We start from the raw sequence: 20,891 nt of genomic DNA, 5'->3' as shown, positions 1-20,891 counted from the left end.
AAGCAAGAAGCATGAAATAATTATAAAAAATACACGATTTTGATATGTAATGTATCCGGGAAAGGAGGTCAAGATATTTATGGTGCATGTTGTTTGTCTATTAGTACAATTATTTAATTGGATGGAAGACGAGATTAGATAATGAGAAGTTGATTGCATGAGAGAAGAGGCAACTCCAATGTTGCATAAGCTTTTGGAATGTGGGAATGTTTGGGATGTGAGTAGGGTGTCCAAAATGATAAGAAGATTCATTCAAATTTGCTAGAAACAACGGGTTGAGAGTGACAATATATTACAAAAACAAAAAAAAAGGAAAAATGGGGGAACCATTAATGTGTGTGACCATTACTGCCTACTAATGTCAATAAGGGTTTGTATGTATAAAATTATTGCTAGTATAAATTATATGAATCAAAATCACTAGACTTGAAATCAACAAGAACTTGGTGAGACAAAAGAGCGAAGAATTTGAATCAGATCAAGAAAAAAATTGGCAAGTACAAAGAACAAAGATATACACGTATTTTGAATTTAACTAGCATTTTTCATTGATATTCAATAAAGTGTTGAAACGTAGCGAAGGAATGGATTCCTTGATTTGTGCCTTAATTCAAGGAATCAAATTTGTGATCTTCTTAATCATGCACGAGTTCTAGTGATGTGGACGAGTTCAAGAAGCAGTTTGACTAGTGTGAGTTATCTGTTCTCGAGTGTCAATTAAATTGGGAACTAAATGCTCAAGTGGAGTTAGCCTCCAAAATTTTAGGAGGATCCAGTTAACTAAGTGTGTTGACAGTTGTTAACTAGAAAAACTCCAATTCAACTTCCCAATTTAGAAACTCACTAACAAAAGCAAAATCTAATTGCTTATAAGGAGATCAAAGGCACACGTTGTATTCATTATTCTTGAGCACGAGTTTGTGAGCAAGAGAGCTTGTGGAGGGACGAGCCAAGGTTTCCTTGTGCGAATTATTGTGGAGGGCAATTTCTTCTTGAAGTGCACATAGAAATAGGGAAATTCTGTATTTAATAGGAGCTCAGCCAATGCTAGGAAATAGGAGGTTATTTCCTAAGGATCTACGCTAGGAAATCAGAGCCTCTAGTGCGCATAGAAGGAGGAAGCAAATCAATGATCAAGCATGCATTTCAGGCCTAGGACAAGCAGGAGAATTATTGAATTTTCAGATTGAAGCAAACTTGTATTTGTATTAGATCTATTGCTCAATTTTCCTCAATAAAATTCTTAAGCAAGCGAGGGTTTTCTCTCTTGGGTTTCATAGAAAATTGTGTTGTTTCTTGTGTGAAATTGTACATCTTATTTTTGTTTTATTCCGCTGCTATTTGGTAGAGAAATTTTGTGTTTTAGTGAAAAGAAACTAGTTTTAAATTGTTCACTATAGCAGATTAGAATTTCGTGGATTTTCTACATGGTATCAGAGCTGTGAACAGAGATCAATCAACACATAGTCTTCAAGATGACAACTCACACAGGACTAGGATTGAGAGAGCATGATAGACTGGATGGCTCCTCCAATTTTGGTGTTTGGAAGGTCCGCATATTGTTTTTGTTGGACGAGTTTGGTCTGAAAGAATTTGCTGAGCAAGGTGTTGCAAAACCTTCAAATCCAGACGAGTTGAGGCTCTTCCAAAGGCAGATGGCCAAGGCCAAAAGGATGATCTTGGATGGACTTCAGGATCATGTAGTCCCTCATGTTGCAGGTAAAGATACAACTAAGGACATGTGGGTGCCTTAGTCAAGCTCTACCATAACTCTTCCGAGAACCGAAAGATGGTCCTCAAAGAGAAGCCGAGGACAATCAAGATGCAGAAGGGTGAGATTGCAATTGCCTACCTCACCAGAATTCAAGAAGTTCGTGATGAGCTAGCAACTGTTGGGGACATAGAGCTAGTGCGTGTGGCTATGAATGGGTTTACCAAAGATTGGCATACTTTTGTCCAAAGCATTATTGGATGAGATAACTTGCTAGATTGAGAATGCTTATGGAGTGACTTCATCCAGGAGGAGCTAAGGCTCAGGCTAGTTGAGACTTCTAGCAACAGTGGAAAGGGTTCCAAGGTTGAGAAGGAGGAGGCGAATCTTGCTCTTGTAGGTAAAGTCAAAGACAAGAGAGTCAAAGTGAAGAGCGAGAACAGTAAAAAAGGTGACAAGAAGAAGTCGGATCTGAGTATGATCAAATGCTTCCATTGCCATGCTTTTGGACACTATGCTTCTAAGTGTCCTAACCTGAAGAAGAAGGGGTCGAATAAGGAGCATGTAACTTAATTAGCTGAGGGAGATGAGTTTGCTTCTCAGTTTGAGAAGGACTTCTCATTGATAGCTTGCATGGCAAGCTCAGTAGGGAGCAATACATGGAGCCTCTTTCCATATAACTAGGAACAAGGAGTATTTTAGCCATCTGGATGAGAAGGATATGTAGGTGAATATCGAGCTTGGAGATAATGGCAAGTATGCTACCAAGGGAGTAGGTATTGTCAGCTTTGAGAGGGAGTCAGGTAATACTCTTCATCTCAAAGATGTTCTCTATGTTCCAGGGCTGAAGAAGAACTTGGTTTGAGTAGCTGTCCTTGAGGATAAAGGATATGATGTCATCTTCAGCAGAGGTAAGCCTTACCTCTAGCACTTGGCTTTTGGATGTAAGCATATAGGTGTGAGGGTGAAAAACCTCTACAAGTTGCATGTAGAGACTAATGCGGCCTTGAGCAGCGAGGCAGGATGTGTAGATGTTGGTGAAATTTGGCATAGGCACATGGGACACTTGCATCATGGGCGTTGAAGATTCTTCTGTAGATTGCCATATGATTACTAGTAGGAGGCCTTGGCAAGAGTGGAGTGTGCAATGGATGCATGCTTGACAAGTATGCCAAGTCTTCCTTTCATGGTCAAGACAACAAAACCGAAGGGATTTGGACCTGGTGCATTCAGATGTGTGCAGGCCCTTTTCTTCTCCATCATTGATGAGACACATGTATTATGTTACTTTCATTGATGATTTTTCTCGGAAAACTTGGATTTATTTTATGAAAAAGAAAGATGAGGTCTTAGACAGGTTCATGGAGTTTAAGGCCTTAGTAGAGAAGCAGATCGAGAAGAAAATCAAGGCAGTGATAAGTGACAATTGTGGAGAATATATCTCTGCCTTCAAGGAGTTTTGTGCAAAGGAAGGCATTAAGAGAGAGTTGATAGCACTTCATAAACCTTAGCAGAATAGGGTGGCTGAGAGGAAGAACATGAGTATTGTTGGAGCAACTAGGGCTCTGTTGCATGAGTATTGTTGGTGCAACCAGGTTCTTATGGGCAGAGGCATGCAACACTGCGGTATTTCTATAGAACAAGAGTCCACACAAGGTACTGGGACGAGTCACACTAGAGGAACCTTTCACATGCAAGAAGACTGATGTTTCACACTTCTGAACCTTTGGCACAAAGGTCTACTGTCATGTGCCCAAAGATAACTGGAAGAAGTTGGATGCCACTATAGAGAAGGGTATCTTTGTGGGGTATAGTGGGACATCTCAGACATACAAGGTGTATCTTCTGAGATTTAGGACAACAGTTCTCAGGCGAGATGTGAGATTCCCCGAGGATCAAGCTTTGAGAATTTCCTTACAATGTGAGTAGATTGCAGTACCTAAGGATGAGCTACTCGCTCCCAAACATGAGTCACATCCAACACCTCAGAGTCAGCCACAACCATAGTCTAGTGGCAAGAGGGTGGGACAACAAGATTTGTAGTAGGATGAGGAGGAGAAACCAAGCCGAGAGCAGACAGATCAAACAGAGCCACCAACCACAGGGAGGAAGAAGGCCAAGTGAGCAGAGAGGTTGATTCAGGAGGCTTAGGAGTAGGTCGAGGCTTCTAGCACCATGTTTAGGTAGAGTAAACAACCACAAAGGTACACAGATTATATGGCGCTAATGATAGAGTTGGTGGAAACTGAGCCTTCTTATGAGGAGGTAGCTTCCTAGCAGGTTTGATAGGATGCCATGGTGAAGGAGTATTCCTCTATCATAGAGAATGGTGTCTGGGAGGTTGTTCCATGACCTGAGGGGAAATCAATAGTTGGATCCAGGTTGGTGTACAAGTTGAAGAGTAGATGGGAGTGTGGAGAAGTTTAAGGCCAGGTTTGTGGCCAAAGGATTCTCACAGATTAAGGGCATATACTATGATGAGACTTTTGCCACAGTAGAACGATATTCATCCATCAGGACTATTCTTGCACTTGCAACACAGATGGGGTTGAAGATCAACCAGATGGACGTGAAGATCAACCAGATGGACGTGGGGTATAGTGGGACATCTCAGACATACAAGGTGTATCTTCTGAGATTTAGGACAACAGTTCTCAGGCGAGATGTGAGATTCCCCGAGGATCAAGCTTTGAGAATTTCCTTACAATGTGAGTAGATTGCAGTACCTAAGGATGAGCTACTCGCTCCCAAACATGAGTCACATCCAACACCTCAGAGTCAGCCACAACCATAGTCTAGTGGCAAGAGGGTGGGACAACAAGATTTGTAGTAGGATGAGGAGGAGAAACCAGGCCAAGAGCAGACAGATCAAACAGAGCCACCAACCACAGGGAGGAAGAAGGCCAAGTGAGCAGAGAGGTTGATTCAGGAGGCTTAGGAGTAGGTCGAGGCTTCTAGCACCATGTTTAGGTAGAGTAAACAACCACAAAGGTACACAGATTATATGGCGTTGATGATAGAGTTGGTGGAAACTGAGCCTTCTTATGAGGAGGTAGCTTCCTAGCAGGTTTGATAGGATGCCATGGTGAAGGAGTATTCCTCTATCATAGAGAATGGTGTCTGGGAGGTTGTTCCATGACCTGAGGGGAAATCAATAGTTGGATCCAGGTTGGTGTACAAGTTGAAGAGTAGATGGGAGTGTGGAGAAGTTTAAGGCCAGGTTTGTGGCCAAAGGATTCTCACAGATTAAGGGCATATACTATGATGAGACTTTTGCCACAGTAGAATGATATTCATCCATCAGGACTATTCTTGCACTTGCAACACAGATGGGGTTGAAGATCAACCAGATGGACGTGAAGACAACCTTCCTCAATGGAGTTGTTGAGGAGGAGATCTATATAGAACATCCAGAGGGGTTTGAGCAGTTCAGGAGAGACACACATTTGTGCAGGATGAAGGGAGCTCTTTATGCCCTCAAGCAGGCTCTGAGAGCATGGTACATTCAGATTGACAACTACCTTCGAGGATTGGGCTTCACTAAGAGTGAGGCAGATGCCAACCTGTACTACATCATGGTTGGAGGGATTTCGCTCATTCTAGTTCTCTATGTCGACGACCTTATATTGACTGGAGATGATAGCTTGATCCAAGATTGCAAGGGGGACCTTGCAAGGGAGTTTGAGATGAAGGATACTATTTCCTTGGCTTGGAGGTTTGGTAGGGTGATGGTGAGATCTTTGTGGGATAGGACAAGTACACAACAAAGATTCTTCGGAGATTTCATATGCAGGATTGCAAGCCTATGGCCACACCTCTAGTCACAAATTGGAGGAAGGTGGATGCTAGTAGAGGAGAGCGAGTGGATCCTATAGTATACATGCAACTCATTGGGTCGTTGATGTACTTGGTCAACACACGACCTGATATTTGTTTTGCAGTCAACCAGCTGAGTCAGTTCATGGTTGAACCGACCAGAGTGCATTGGGTTGCTGCAAAGCATGTGTTGAGATACCTCAAAGGCACAACGGACTATGGATTGTGGTACAAACAAGTTGATGGAGTGAGGCTTGAGGGCTTCACAAATGCAGATTGGGCAGGGAGCTCCACAGACAGGAAGAGTACTTTAGGTGGCATCTTCAACATTGGGTCAGCTGCAGTTTCTCGATACAACAGGAAGCAGAGATTAGTTGCACTCAGTTTAGCAGAGGCCGAGTACATGGCTGCTAGTCAGACAACTTGCGAGGCTATTTGGATGAGGAAGTTACTTGTGGGACTTTTCAGATAGGATGGAGCCTACTGTGATACATTGTGATAATCAAAGTTGCATTAAGCTCTCTGAGAACCCAGTGTTTCATGATCGCTCTAAGCATATCGAGATCCGGTATCACCATCTTAGAGATTGTGTGCGGAAGGGGATAGTCAAGCTACCATACGTGTCACATTCTTTTTTCCTATTGCAAATTTGAAAAATGTAATGGACAAATACAAAGTCATTTAAGCGCTTTTACACTAATTGGTTGCACTTCTTGGATTTTTTTTCTCAAAAATGCTCTAGTTTTGCTTGCAACTTGAAGCATTGTAGGTTTGAGTGAAGATTCAAATGGAAAATCTCTTAAGAGTTGGTATATGACTGGCAAAATTTTGCCACCAAGGACATAGCAAGTGGCAAGGGTTCAAGAGTTAAGATTGAAGACGATAAGGAAAATTTAACGAATTGATCAATCCTTCAAGGTTACCTAGCAATATTTTAATCCTTTCATTTATAGCATTGGTATAGGTAAATAATTTTGTGGACACCCTATATTTTTGTAGTTTGGAAATGATGCGGCTTTGTGTTTCTTGTTTGGGGATGCAAGTCATAAGCTCTCTACCAACCTCCCCATCCTCATTAAATATAGTCTTGTCATAAAAATATTTTGGGTTTAAAAAGTAACCAGTTGCATGCAAAGAAGGGGGAATGCAATTGTCTATTCCAATGCTCATTGATAATATCCCAAAGACGCATATATGTGGCCTCATCATCCTTATTATATCTTGTTTTGATGGCCTCTTTGATGATGTCCATTGCCTCATAAATGTAATTGGTAGTGGGGTTTTCTCCATCAACCATTTTGAAAGATCAAAAGCTATTGTCAAACATTCGTTTTTTTATATAAAATAAATTATGGCAATGAAATGAGGTTTGTATTTGGATTTGAACATTAAAAAATTTCAAATACCTGAGTGCTTTGACAAGTGTCTTTGTCACAACAATAATTTCTTTGTCATCTTTCCAAAAACCATCATTAAACACAAGAGAAACAATTTCAATGCCTACAAGGGTTTTGGCATGTTTAGATGCCATCCACTCAAGTCCTAAAAATATCCTCTTGAGATATGCCTTGTGGTCAACCATGGATTGTGAGGAGATGAAATTCATTACAAATCTGGTTGCTACAAAATGAACAAGTTGTTTGCCTTCACTGTATTTTCTGATGGTGTTGATGACATTTGTGTCATTGTAAATGTATTTGTTTATGGATTCGTTTTATCCACAAATTGTCCCATCCAAGCAATTTTACAAATGTCTTCATGCATTAAATCCGTGCAATCTACAACACAAGAGGTGCAGAATATGGAGGGGCTCCTAAGCTCAAAAAGTTTACCAGCAGCCATAATACATATAATTAGTTGCATTATTGGGAACAATTTGTACACAATTTTCTTCTACCACATCCTGAACAATTGTCTCCATCATTCCACACATCAATTGCACACTCTTAACTTTGTTTGAGGCATCCATAAATTTGAGAAACATTGTGGCCTTTGGACAAGGTTGGAGGAAATTTATTAAGATTTCGTTCCTTCAATCTATCCATCAATCATTCATGATGGTGCACCATGATATTTTCCATGACGAACAAAACTTGGCAAGTTAATATTGATATCATTATTGCTTTCTCACAACAAATCTACCTTAAGGCTCTTAGATGTAGGGGCTGTGGATCTCAGACCTGCAATAGTGACCGCATCAATCATATACTGTCAGTAAGGTATTTTGGCATAGCTGAAAAGGATGTTGGAATAGTACCAACAATTAAAATTTGCCTTATTTGCTTAATTATGGACATTACAGTTCCAACTTGTGCCATCCAAGCTAGGTTTGGATTTGGGTTGCGTGCAAAGAGCAAAAACAGTGTGTATATTGCCACCATCAGTGCTCAAATTTGTAAAAATGGGAGGAGGAGGGCAATATTTGGTTTGGACTTTGAGTTTGGTTTTCAGGCATGTGTGGTAAACTTGGGCTTGACATTGAGGATTCAATGGAGGGAGGTGACAAGGGGTATCAGAAGAAGCTTGGCACCTTCGACATTTGCCATTCTGTGTTTTTTCTTGCTTTCTTAGCTTTAACCTCATTGAAGGTATTAATGGCCAAGCTAGCTTGGTGTTCAACATATTTGTCTACTTTTTCTGAAGGACCAATGTCATGGTTGACAATGTGGTATTTGAATCTTAAAATGTCGCCACTAGATTCATTTTTGCAAAATTTACATAGAAACTTAGCTGTTCCCATTTTTTTTTTCGCAATAGGCCCCAGTGAAGTCCTTCTTCCTTGGCATTTTTATTGTTTTGATTTTATGTTTTGCTACTATTTAGGGTTTATTGCCTGTGTTTAAACTTTAATGTTTGTTTCTATTTAGGGTTTACTTGTAGCAAGGTAAAAATTCTAAAAACCTATAGGTCTTCATTAGCAAAGGCTATCAATAGTAAGCTGCAACCTTTATATCCTTGGAAAAAACAATAATAAAAAAAATCGTAAATAATTGAAGAACCCAAAAGTCGATAATAAATCCTAGAAATTGTTCCCATAAATCCTAAATAGCAAACAATAGCTAATAAATGCTGAAAACAATTTGTAGGGGTACCTCCAAGGGTGAAAAAGAAGCTGCTGAGTAAAAGCTTGAAAGAAACTCACTATTTTTGATGCCCTACATGTCTAGTGGCATAGGTGGATGGCCAACAATTGTTGGTCCGTGACCTAGATGGGTTACTTCACTCTCTTGTAGCTCTTCTTGTCAATCATAGTTGATTGACAAAGAAGAAATTTGCTGAAATGGAGGAGGGGGGTTGAGTGAAATCATACTTAAAACATTATTTTATAGGTTCCTAGGCATGATCTTTACAATACTTGCGAGTCAAACTCATGATCTGATCCTTACTCGTGAGTCAAACTATGTCAACTCTAATTTTGACTTGTCCAATTCGAAAAAACTCTTTTAGCTGCTAATCCAATCTGCACTTACGATCAACCAATTTAAATCGTGTGTCTTGTTACTTTGTGTAGGAATTCCACGAAATTTTGTTCTGCTAATATGAACAATCTGAAACTAATTTCTTTTCATATAAACACAGAATTTCTCTACTAAACTTTGCAGCGGAATATGAGTAGAAATAAATCACAGTCACACAGTAGCAAAACACACTATTTTTTCTAGGGAACCCAACTCGGAAAACCCTCTGTTTGCTTGATAATTTTATTGAAGAAATTTGAGCAATAGATCTCTTACAGATACAACTTGTTTCAATCTGAAAAAAACCTTGTTTTCCTGCCTTGAACCAGACTTGAAACCCTTGCAAGATTGCTGATCCCTGATCTCTCACAAGCTCCGCACATAAACTTGTGCAACCTTCTCACAAACCTGTGAGCTGTATTATCTTGTCTCACCAACTCGTGCTCACAAGATGATGAATAAATTGTGTGTTCGTTCCTCTTTTTAAAGCAATTCGAATGGCTAAAGTTTAGTGAGTTTCTAATTAAGGAGTTGGCTTTTGTAATTGATTGAGTTAGCATGAGTTAACTACTCATGCAACTTGTCCTATCTCAAATCAAGGACTTGAGACTCAAACACATGTTGTTTTCCTCCCTTAACTCGCACTGGAAGACTGATAACTCGGCCTTCCACTTGAACACATCAGCAAACTGTTTCATAACTCCTCCTAACTTTTAGGAACTGATCCTAAATTATTTGAACTTGTCCTAATTTGTAGGTACTCATTCTAAATCTTAGGAATCCGTCCTAACTTATAGGAATTAACTCCTAACTTATAGGAATTGGTTCCTAAATTATAAGAACTCAAGCATGCTAAGGAAAAGCTTGTTGTGGCTCCTTGATTTAAGGCACAAATCAAGGAACCCTTTCTTGCTACTATTTTCAACACTTTGGTATGTATAATATTAATATTATAACGTAGAATTTGACCAAATGGTAGAAGTACCCTATTTTAGTTTTTTCTCTTACTTCTAATAGTTGTCAATATATTCTATAGTAAAAGGTTTTGAACTTTGACAAGATCAACAAGGAAATCCCTGATTGACCTAGTATTTAGACAAATTTGAACGTGGCCTTGGACTCTTTGAACTGTAAATGGACATGGAGTCATTGCCAACAAATCAAAATGAGAATATGAATAATGAAGGCATTCAATAGACTTGAGACACAATGACCATTAAGACAAAGGACAAAACAACTATTAAACCTGCAAATCAATGACTTGACTAGGATTTGATCAGTGCAGATCATAGATAAACATAGAATGATAAGGGTATATCCATTATAGTTGGCAATTTGTGTGCCCAATTTGTTGATGTGGGATTCTAACCTAGTAGAAAAACACAATAACAAAGGTAATCTAGGCCACATATTTGCAAGAACAGGTGAGATGTCATGGGAATGACATCGGTGTGACACAATGCTGCCCAAAATCTCTTGCCAAGCCCCCAAAACTTTGGAAATATCTCATGATGCTTTTTTAAAGTTTCCCACAAGTTTTGAAGATTTTGGAACTTATGAAATCGTGGGAATGGGTTCCCCAACTCTTGGGAGTGCTTCTCATGCAACTAGGGGCAAATTGCAACTCAAGTTAATATCCTTGCTTAATTTTTTCAAACAAAAGAATGATAAGCAACATATTAATGAAATTGTATTAGCATCTTAATGATTTAACCCTGTTTTGATACGTCTCAAGCTTTAACCATCCAAAGACTATTTGATGGAGAGGATGGTGTGAGGAAGTTTGACGATGATGGTGTGATCTACCCTTCGTGCAACCATAGTCACATGGTTTGCTGATTTTGCTAGAAGACATTCAAATTTTGGTGAGTTTAAGGATCAAGGATTCACAAAGCAGGAGCCAGTGTCACTAGGAAGTGGATGTTTTGTGCATTTAGGGGGTAGAGACACCTATGCTCTTCCCATGAGCTTCCTTTAATTGGTGTTTTATGGTTGTTTGGGGCCTTTGGGCAACACCGACGATTTCTGGGTAGGGCGCAAGAAGGCTTTGAGTAGCACCGACAATTTCTGGGCAAGGCGCAAGACGGCTTTGAGCAGCCTCGAGAAGTGTGCAACGAGTTTGGGCAGCAGGCAACAGGCTTAGGTAGCGGGCAACAAGCCTGGCCAACGTGCAAAAGGTGAAAAAGTTAATTGTTGGTTAGTTTGACAGAGATGTCCACTGGGCTATGTTATGAGGATAGGTTGGACAGGGTAGAAAGTTTTAGCCTATGGAAGGAGCAAATTATTCTGTTATTTGAGGAGCAAGAGTTGTGGGACATCTTGGAGAAGGCAGTCCAAATTCTTGCAGATCCCACTCAATTGGCTGCGTTTAATAAGATAAACATGTAGGCAAAGAGAATAATTCTCGACTCCATTAAATACCATGTTATATCTCATGTGACGCAGAAGAAGCATGCCTATGAGATGTGGGCATCCTTAACCAAGATGTACCAGAGCACAAACCAAAATAGGAAGATGGTGTTAAAGGAGAAATTGAGAAATGCCAAGATTTCTGAAATTGACATAGTTGCATCATACCTAACCAGGATCACTCAGATTAGAGATGATTTAATAACAGTGTGGGAAACTATTGACAGTGAAGAGTTGGTCAGATCAGCCTTAAGTGGCTTTCCTTAGAAGCGGGAGGCCTTTGTTGATGAGAACGTCGCACGGGAGAATCTGCCCAGTTGGGATAGATTGTGGGACCAGGAGACATTCCAAAATTGCAGGTTAACATGATGGAAAGGATGATGAGGAGCATTTTGCTCTTGCTGGAAAGGGCGAAGTAAGGGAATTGGGGGATCTGCTTCCGTGAAGGACATGAACAAAGTGAAGTGCTTTGTGTGTCACTAAGACTGGTCACTATGCGAGCTAGTGTCCATACAAGGGCAGTGGGTTGCAACTAGTGGATAGTAGAGCGCCCAGTCACATGACGGGGATGAGGTCAGTGTTCTGCAGTATTTCAAACAGGCTTAGACTCTAGTGTGTTTAGTGGGACTAGTACCATGCATGTAGTGAAGGGGGTTGGATGTCTTAGATTCCATCTAGAGTCGGGAGGATTTCTGGAGGTGACAGGGATGTTGTTTGTTCCAGGGTTGACAGTACATGTGCTCTTAGTATCAGCGTTAGAGGATGCTGGATATAGAGTTTTGTTTCAGGATGGACATGTACTTCTATATTCAAAGGGAGCGACCTTGGATGTCGCTGTAGTGCTTGGCATGAGATAGGGGCAGTCATACAGGTTGCTGAGACAACTTCTGGGTATTTCCAAGGGGATCTTGGATATAGGAACAATGTTAGTTGCTGAGAGGGAGCAAGTGGAAAGGACGAGTGATTCTTCAGGTATTGCCAGGAGCCTCAACTGTTATGATATGATATTGTTAGATGCTCAAGAGCATGATCCTAAGAGCATGGTTGGATGTGACAGGTTTTCAGCTCAAGCTTTAGATCAAGTAGCATGTTAGGCTTCAATGTCAGAGGGAGTGTTAATTTTAGGTATGTTCTATGCTTAGAGCAATTTATTTCAATTTTCACAGTTAGCTCAATATCTTTTCCAGATTAGCAATCACATCAGCATTAAAGTAAACTGCAGATAGAACATAAACATAGATCACAGAAGACAAGCCAAGACAAGAGGACACAAGATGTGGCGCTAGCCAGGGACAAACCCCAATGTGGGGAAACCCTTGATCAATTCTTCTTATATGTTCTTCAATAGTTCAACAGAGAGAGAGAGAGATAGTACATATACAACAGAAGTCAACACTTTGACTTAACTAAGTAAGAGCATAGATCATCTCTAGGTAGATGATCCATGAGGTAGTTGAACTCAATTGAAGACATGTTGCTTCAACTGATTCTCCTCGGTGACTCCATCACCATGCATTGTGCTGTATCTCGTCATCACGCTCCACCTCACTGTGATGCACCATGTTGCACCCATCATCACTATGTTGGACCTCATTACCATACTGCTGCACCTTATGCTGCACCTTCCTGTACTGCAACATCTTGCTGTACCTTATCATCTTGCTGCACTCACCAGTGCTGCCTCATACTGTACCTCACTGTATTGCTTCATGTACCATTGCTGTCCCATGTGCCATTGCTGCACCATGCTGCCACATTGCTGTCCCATGTGGTATGCTGTACCATGTTACCATGCTGCTGTCCCATGTACTTGCAGCATCATGCTTGCCACCATGTGCTTACTGCACCTTGCCCAATGTGCTTTTAGCACCATGCTTGCCACCATGTGCTTGCTGTACCTTGCTTACCGTACTGCTGTCCCAATTGGCTATTGCTGCACCATGTCATAGCACTGTCCCATTTGTATTGCTGCTGTCCCAATTGTATTGCTGCTGTCCCATCACAGCTGTTGTCCCAATTTTCCTTTGCTGCACCATGTGACCTTGCTGCCAACACACCATACAAACGCTGCTGATTGTCACTTCATTACTGCTGTAATTTCTGGGACTAGTTAGGGCACACAACAGTCCCTAATCGTCCTCAAATCTGGCCCAGAATTGCCCTCATGAAATGCGGCCTATGTTGGTGTAAATCCTTTGCTTCCACGCTGAAGATACGAGTATAACATGACCCCAAAACAGCCCATGCTGTCCCATGTATCTTTGCTGTAGCTTACGACCCACACATCAAACCCAAACAACCCTCCTCTGCCTTGGCCCTCCTAACAACAACTCGACCTTCACATATGACCCTGAAACAACCTCCAAAAACCCACGCTGTTCGGTCTTCCTTACTGTGGCTAGGGCAGGATAGATCTGCGTGTTTGGGCTGCGTGAATAGGTCTTCTTCACCAGAATTCTGTTATATGACCAGAAGATTGGAACGCAGCGTAGAGGGTAGGTTGGGCAGCGTATAGAATCAGGGGTCTTATCCCTTGGACTGCGGCTAGATCATCCACTTTAGGACTGCGGCTAGGGCATCCTTTAGGACTGCGGCTAGGGCATCCTTCTCCTAGATTTCTCTTCCACTAAAACCCAAAGCAAGTGGAGAGAAAATTAAGAGAGAAGTGTGTGTAAAATGACTCTCAAGTCATCTCCTTTTATACTAAAACGTTGAGCACATGTGTGGGTTATTTGGTGTCTCGCCGACCTTGACGAATTGTCTTCTAACACAAATAAATCCATAACTCCATGAATACTTATCGGAATCGGACGATCTTTAGATCAATCCTACACCTCTCGATGGAAGGGATCCAAGAAAATTATCAGCTGCCATAAATAAGATGGCCCACATGGAGTTTGGTCCTAGTTGCCAATTTTAACAGGGAGCAACTACAGATACTGAGATGGGCTTGGAGAGATTCAAGTGGAGGAGTTTCTTCCAGAAGTACCTCCCTCGCTAAGAGGGAGTGTTGAGCTTTGTAGCTCAGAAGGTACTTCTAGTCTTGTGTCTTGAGTAGGACCTTGATTTGCCTCGTTAGGAGCTTGCATTCGACATGCAGAGTGTGCAAGTGAGTTGCACGCATGTTGATGTGATGTGCATGTAAAGAAAGCTAAATTTATGACTTGTACTTGAGTTAAAGTAGAGAAAGCTAAAGATAGGATAGTTAACTAAAGTAATGTTAGTTATCTTCAGTTAACTTGATGAGCTAATTTTGGCTATCAATCTTAGCCTAGGAAAGTTATAAATTGAGCCTAATGTGAGGTGCTAAGACACACAACATTAGCACAAGATTGAGAGAGGATTCTTAGGGAGTGTGTTGTGTCCAAGAGAGTGTAGTGAGGCTGGTGATTAGTATTGTATTTTCTCAGCTAGGCCATTATCCCTGGTATGAGAGCCCAAGTAAGTTCCATGATTATTTTAGTAATGAAGAACTGGCGATTGGGCATAAATATTTTTATGTGTGTGTGTGATTCAGATAGAGTAATTTTGCTTATGCTATATTTTTGTGAGTTAGGAATCTGGTCGTGTATCATTCTGCTAATAATTGCTGGGAATAGAATACCGAGTGTTGGGTTTTGAAAGTCTAACAATGTGCTCTACTTGAAGAGGAACTTTGACACTCTTAGTGTATTTTTACTTGTAGGTGTCCATTCTTGGAGGGAGGGTGAACTTTTGAAGGAGAGATTGTTGCATGCAGATACTATTTCCATTGCAAATGAGTGCTAGATTGATAGCCTTATATTCTTACTTATTTTCTATTTCTATAAATTCTATTTTCATTCTCTATCTCTTTCCATCATATTTATGGTATAAACAATGTGAGGGAACATGATTGGATGAATTTTAGCAAAAGGGAGGTTAATCAGTTTGCCTCTTTCTTTCATTGGTTCCATTCTTTCTTGAGAGTGTGGCAAAAAACTAGCATAGAGCATTTGTGTGGTTGGATTCTTCTACTATCAGCATCGTGATTTGTATATCTCTTTTGAAGTGGATGAGTTGAAGAATCTTGGCGTCCACAAGATATAGGATAGTGTGTGATGTGTTCCTTCCTGTCAAGTACTTTGTTTGTTGTATAACCCTTGATAATAAAGACATACAAAGACTTTCTTGGTGACGATTTCATGTGATTTGTGTGGAAGAATTTCTATTGCACTGACATTTACTTGCCCTTTAATTGCAAGGTTGATAGAATCTAAGTAGTGGGATTTAAATATTTTTGTTTACCCTGCTTACTTTTCCTCTTTCATAATTCGACTCCTCAAGGCACTGGTCAAATTACTAAAAACTATTGAATTTATCATAAAAAACCAAAACTATCTTATCTCCTTGACTTTTGTGCATCATAGGCATTTAGGGTAATATGGATTAGGCATATTTTGCTTTTTATCATATTCTGTCATATGACAACGATATTAGCTTGCAGTTTTCTCATTTTTAATGCAGAAAGAGAGACAAAAGGTAAAACATACTTCTTTCTCTATTTGCATGCATTAGGAAGCATTAAAAATGCCAAGAGTACAAAAAGCAACATTTATTTTATTTTTGTTTTTTGAAAGATAGTTCTTGTATTTATAGACAACTGTTTACAAACAGTGACGCAAAAAGTGGAAGGGTTTAGAATATCCTCCTCCAAAGGAGAACTAAAGCTGAAATGAAATTAGAGTAGATGTGGGGTGTAATTTTTTCTTTGTTATTGCGAAGTTAATTGTATATCTCATGTTTATGACTTGGAAGTTGGATGAATTGACAGGTGCTGCACAATGCCTAGGAGATTTATACCGGTCTTATGGGCGAAAAATCACCTCAGGAATGGTTGAGACAAGCAATATTGTAACAAAAATGATGAAGTTCCCTGAGGTGATGCTTTCTTATTTTTTAGCTTCTTACCTTTTTGGTGTTATGATATTTATTAAAGTTAATCTTGTTAAGGAAGCTGATTTTTTCATTTATAGATAAATACATAACAAATCCATGAATTATGTAGTGGTATTAGAGTAACGGTGGAATACTTATCAGTATTGCAAAGCTCTGCAATTTCTAAAAGTGAATCGGTTCTGAAGTTTTCAATACTGAAACTGAAGCTTACGGTCAGAGAATTCTGTCCAAAAGTCCTAAACGCTGAACCCACACTAGAGTACCCGTGAGCAACAATATCATCTCTAGTGTTTATCCTATTACCTTCTAGTTCTGCACTTTAGATTTTCAAATGCAATACAATGATGCAAACCTATGGTAAACTGGAAGCACCACCCACTGTCACTTAGGTGGTTGCATCCCTCTCTTTAGGTTGTGGTTCTTTTCTGGCCACTGGGAAATTCCCTATTAGGATTGCAAGTCTGTCCCTTAGGCACTGTGAGAATACTCAGATTGGCAAAACAGAGAAATTTAGGGTTTTTAATACATTTTTGTGGTGGATTTCAGTAGATAAGTGCCTTGTCCTAGGATCATGGTGTCTGGAACAATTAAAAGAACGTGGAACTTGACTACGAGGGAAGACTTGTTAAATTGTGCAACTAGGGCCAATTCCACTTTGGACAGCTCATTTTATGGGGATAATCATTGCATTGAATTCCTCTTTTCGAGATGACCAAAATTGACCTAAGGTTCACTGAAATCGGACAAGGAGAAATATGTTTTTGAAGTGAAGCCCACACATATGTAAGTTGTCAAGGTTGGCCACACCATCATGTAAGCTCATGAAGCCAAAGAGACATGTCTTTGGACCCAAATTAACTCATAAATAAGAGAGACATCAAACCTCGTTTAGCATCTTCTCAACTCATCATATCTCTCTCCTCATCTGATTGGGTCGTACAAATTGCAGGCAGCCTATTTCTTTCACACGTGCAGATTTCAGGAGGCAGTTTGACTGGGTGTTGACTTTCTGTTTCAGCTAAGTTTGACCAGCGTTGACCGAGGCTCCTTTGACCTGTTTTGACTGCGATTTTTGGAGGAATAATTCTGTTTGGGCAGGCCACATTGATTGGCACAAAAACCGAAGATTTTTGGGTACTTTGACCTTCGTTGAACGCATGGTTGACTTCAGATTGACCGAGTTTGACTGCAGATTTGTTGACTGTTTTGAGCTGACTTTGACCAGCAAGAGAGGCCGAGTTCCTCTCTCCTTTGACCGAGCTGTTTTGGAAGAGTTTGACTAGACTTTGACTGCTGTTGACTTTCTGGTTAGGGCAGAATTTGACTGCTGTTGACTGAGGGCAGAATTGGAGATTTGACAGGGCTGTTTTGGACAGTGGTATTGGATCATCAATTGACATGTTAATTCTGACTTTGACTTTGTATTATTGTACTCTCTCTCTTTGCTGAACATGTGATAACTATAATAAGAAGAATTGATCAAGGGTTTTTGTTGAAAAGTGTAACTAGGTTTGGTCTTCATAGTGACGTGTAATTATGATTTTGTGTAATTGATGTAATGAAGAAAATAAAATTATTTTTGTAACACTTGTCTCATGGGTTTCATGAGCAAGGAATTTTATTTTTAGTTAAGGCCCCCATTGTGAGCCTTTAGGATTAGTCATCATGTCATAAAAGTCTACAAAGTCAATGTCAAAAATGAAAGACCCATTTGGGTATGTTACACATTCTAAAAGAGAATTTATTTGTGTCATAAGCCTTCCAAGACCTTGTCACAATCATCCCTTGAAGTCGGCTTTCAAAGGAGAAGAAGATATTTTCTAAAAAGGCATGTTGGCCTAGTCTCCAAGTCAAGTCGGCTTATTTGTATGGGCAAAACACTGTTAATAGGTGGCTGGACCTTCATCCTAGACACGAAATTTTCGGTGAAGCAAGTCTGCAACAAGAAGAAGTGCGAAAAGTTAAGGAGAGTAGCCTCATAACTAGTGAGAAGAAGGAAGGGAAGGAAGAAGAGTTTTGGTATTGTTTCTTGGGTGAATTTCCTTGCATGTGTGGCAGAAACTAGGGGTTCTGTAGGTTGACATCAGCCCACACAAAAGACAAGTAAAAGGTCTCTCTACCATCAGTTTTGCTAGCCGAAGTTACAAGTGAAAGTTCTCAAGTCAAGCGAAGAAGGAAGACACCATAGAAGTCCATGATTCTGCTCAGACATGTGATCTTGCAGAGATCACAGGTAGTCGAGTACAACAGGTCTGTTGAGAAAGGCCGAAATCTTAAGGGTATCCAAAATACAAAGGACTTGGGCAAGAAGAAGCAGTGGAGAAGGGATTTGTGACTTGGTCTTGGAGAGGTTGTCGTGTCAAGGGTCTTGGTCATGGTCTTGGTATTCGTCAATTGAAGTCTTTATAAGAAGAAGAATTCATTTGGGTTTTCCTCTCAAGTGGGAGAGGTTTTGGCCTTGGCTGATCGCCTATATTCTGTGTCTCTTGTCTCTTTATTGTTTATGCATTGGTAGCTGTTTGATGAAGAAGAACACTATAATAATCTAACTAAAGAGAAGATCCTAATCTATTGAAGTAAAAAGCATTCACAAGCAGTTATCATTAATAGAGAAATCACCTAATCTTGATGCCCTAGATTTCTCAATGATTTTCCCCATCTTGGGGTTTTTCCTTGTCTTGAGCCAAATTCTTGTGTTCTCTTGTCTTGGCTTGTATTTTGCAGTTATTGTTTATGTTCTATCTACAATTATTGCCAATGTGATTAATGGTTAATGTGATTTCTATTGGAAAATAAGTGAAAGTTATGGTTGGGCTAATAAAAGGACATTGAAGTAATTGTTGCAAGCATAGAGCATACCATTGTTATCTAAAATTAACATGGTATCAGAGCCCAAGCGAAGACAAGCCCAAGCAAGAAAGAGTAAAGAAATCACTAAGATATCTATTGGACAAAGAATAGTTGACAAGTCTCCATGGCCTCATGGCCTATAATCTATCTCTGAGAACACACTTGTTCTCCTTGTGAATAGCCTGACTTGCCTTGAGAATTCTGATCCCAGCTCCCCACAATCCTTGCGCACTAGCTCCTATTTTATAGTGCACATGGAGCCTCCTATTTCCTATCGCACTAGGCCTCCTATTTCCTAGCGCACTTCAACCCTATTTCTTAGTGCACAAGCCTCTTATTTCTTAGAGCGCTTTTGGCTCCTAAATTTGTGCGTACTTGCTCCTCAAGAATACACACTTCGCACACAAAAAATGATCTCACAAGAATGATCGAGCTTGTGCCTTCGTCCTTCTCTTTATAGACCTAATTCGAGCATGCAAGGAGGCCTAACACAATTTAGAAGTTCAAGTTGTGATTGCGAATTAACTAAGAGTTCTACTCGTTCTCTCTCCAGTCAACATTGGAGTCTTAACTCATTCTAATTGAACTTGTAATTGTTACCTCGTCCTATAGTCAAACTGAAGAAGATTCCATGTAATTGAAGCTCCAACACTACGCATGCAATCTTGATGATCATTCTAGTAACTAGAAATAAGCTCATCGTAATTGAAGTCTATCTCATGAGCTCACACTCATGCTAGAGAAAGACAAACTCATGGTCTTCATTGGCTAAGGCACAAGCCAGAAGACCTTTACTTGCTACAATTTCAACACTCCCTCTTAGCTAGTAAGGGATTCTGTATAACTCCCAACTTATCTCTGCAATAGATGAAATTGCCTCTTTCCAATGCCTTGGTCAGGATATCTGTTGTCTGCTCCTCTGTTGGAATGTACAGTAGCTTCACTATCCCTTTCTATACATAGTCCTTGAGATGATGATACTTGATCTTGATATGCTTGGACTGATCGTGAAACAATGGATTCTCATAGAGCTGAATGCAACTTTGATTGTCACAATGTATCACAGTGGACTCAATCTTTTATCTGAAAAGTCCCACAAGCAACTTCCTCATCCAAATAGTTTTGCATGTTGCCAAAATAGCAGCCATATACTCTGCCCCTGCTGAACTGAGTGCAGTTGATCTCTGCTTCCTATTGAACTAGGAAACAACTACTGATCCAATGCTGAAGACGTAACTTGAGGTACTCTTTCGATCTGTGGAGCTCCCTGCCCAATCTGCATCTGTGAACTCTTCAAGCCTCAATTCATCAACTTGTCTGTACCATAATCCATAATCTGTTGTTTGTACCATAATCCTGCATATGAAACCTCTTGAGAATCTTTGTATTGTACTTCCCCTTCCCCAAGAAGATTTCCCCATCACCCTGCCATACAGCCAACCCAAGGAAATAATGCATAAGCCTTATATCCTTCATCTCAAACTCTCTTGCAAGATCTGCCTTGCAATCTTGGATTAAGTTGTCTGCCCCAATCAATATAAGATCGTCGACATAGAGCACTAGAATGAGCGGAAGCCCTCCAATCATGATGTAGTATAGGTAGGCATCTGCCTAACTCTTAGTGAAGCCCAATCCTTTAAGGTAGCTATCAATGCGAGTCTAGTAGTGTACCATGCTCTCAGAGCCTGCTTGAACCCGTAAAGAGTTCTCTTTAGCAAATAGACATGAGT

General features: G+C 40.2%; 1 protein-coding gene across 1 annotated transcript in view; it reads left to right on the top strand.

Moving 5' to 3' along the window:
- SWEETIE (HEAT repeat-containing protein) overlaps positions 1-20,891 on the top strand; it is a 541,573-nt gene that overhangs the window by 47,826 nt on the left and 472,856 nt on the right. The window contains exon 3 of the mRNA XM_089436034.1: positions 16,187-16,293. Within this exon, the coding sequence (XP_089292160.1) occupies positions 16,187-16,293 (107 nt within the window). The remainder of the gene's footprint in view (positions 1-16,186; positions 16,294-20,891) is intronic.

This window comes from Pinus tabuliformis, chromosome 5_2 (genome assembly GCF_031772625.1).
Source record: "Pinus tabuliformis cultivar Carrire ecotype Pingquan chromosome 5_2, CPIR1, whole genome shotgun sequence".
Lineage (NCBI taxonomy): Eukaryota > Viridiplantae > Streptophyta > Pinopsida > Pinales > Pinaceae > Pinus > Pinus tabuliformis.
Note: the sequence above shows the minus strand (reverse complement) of the source record. Positions and strands in the feature narration are given on the sequence as shown.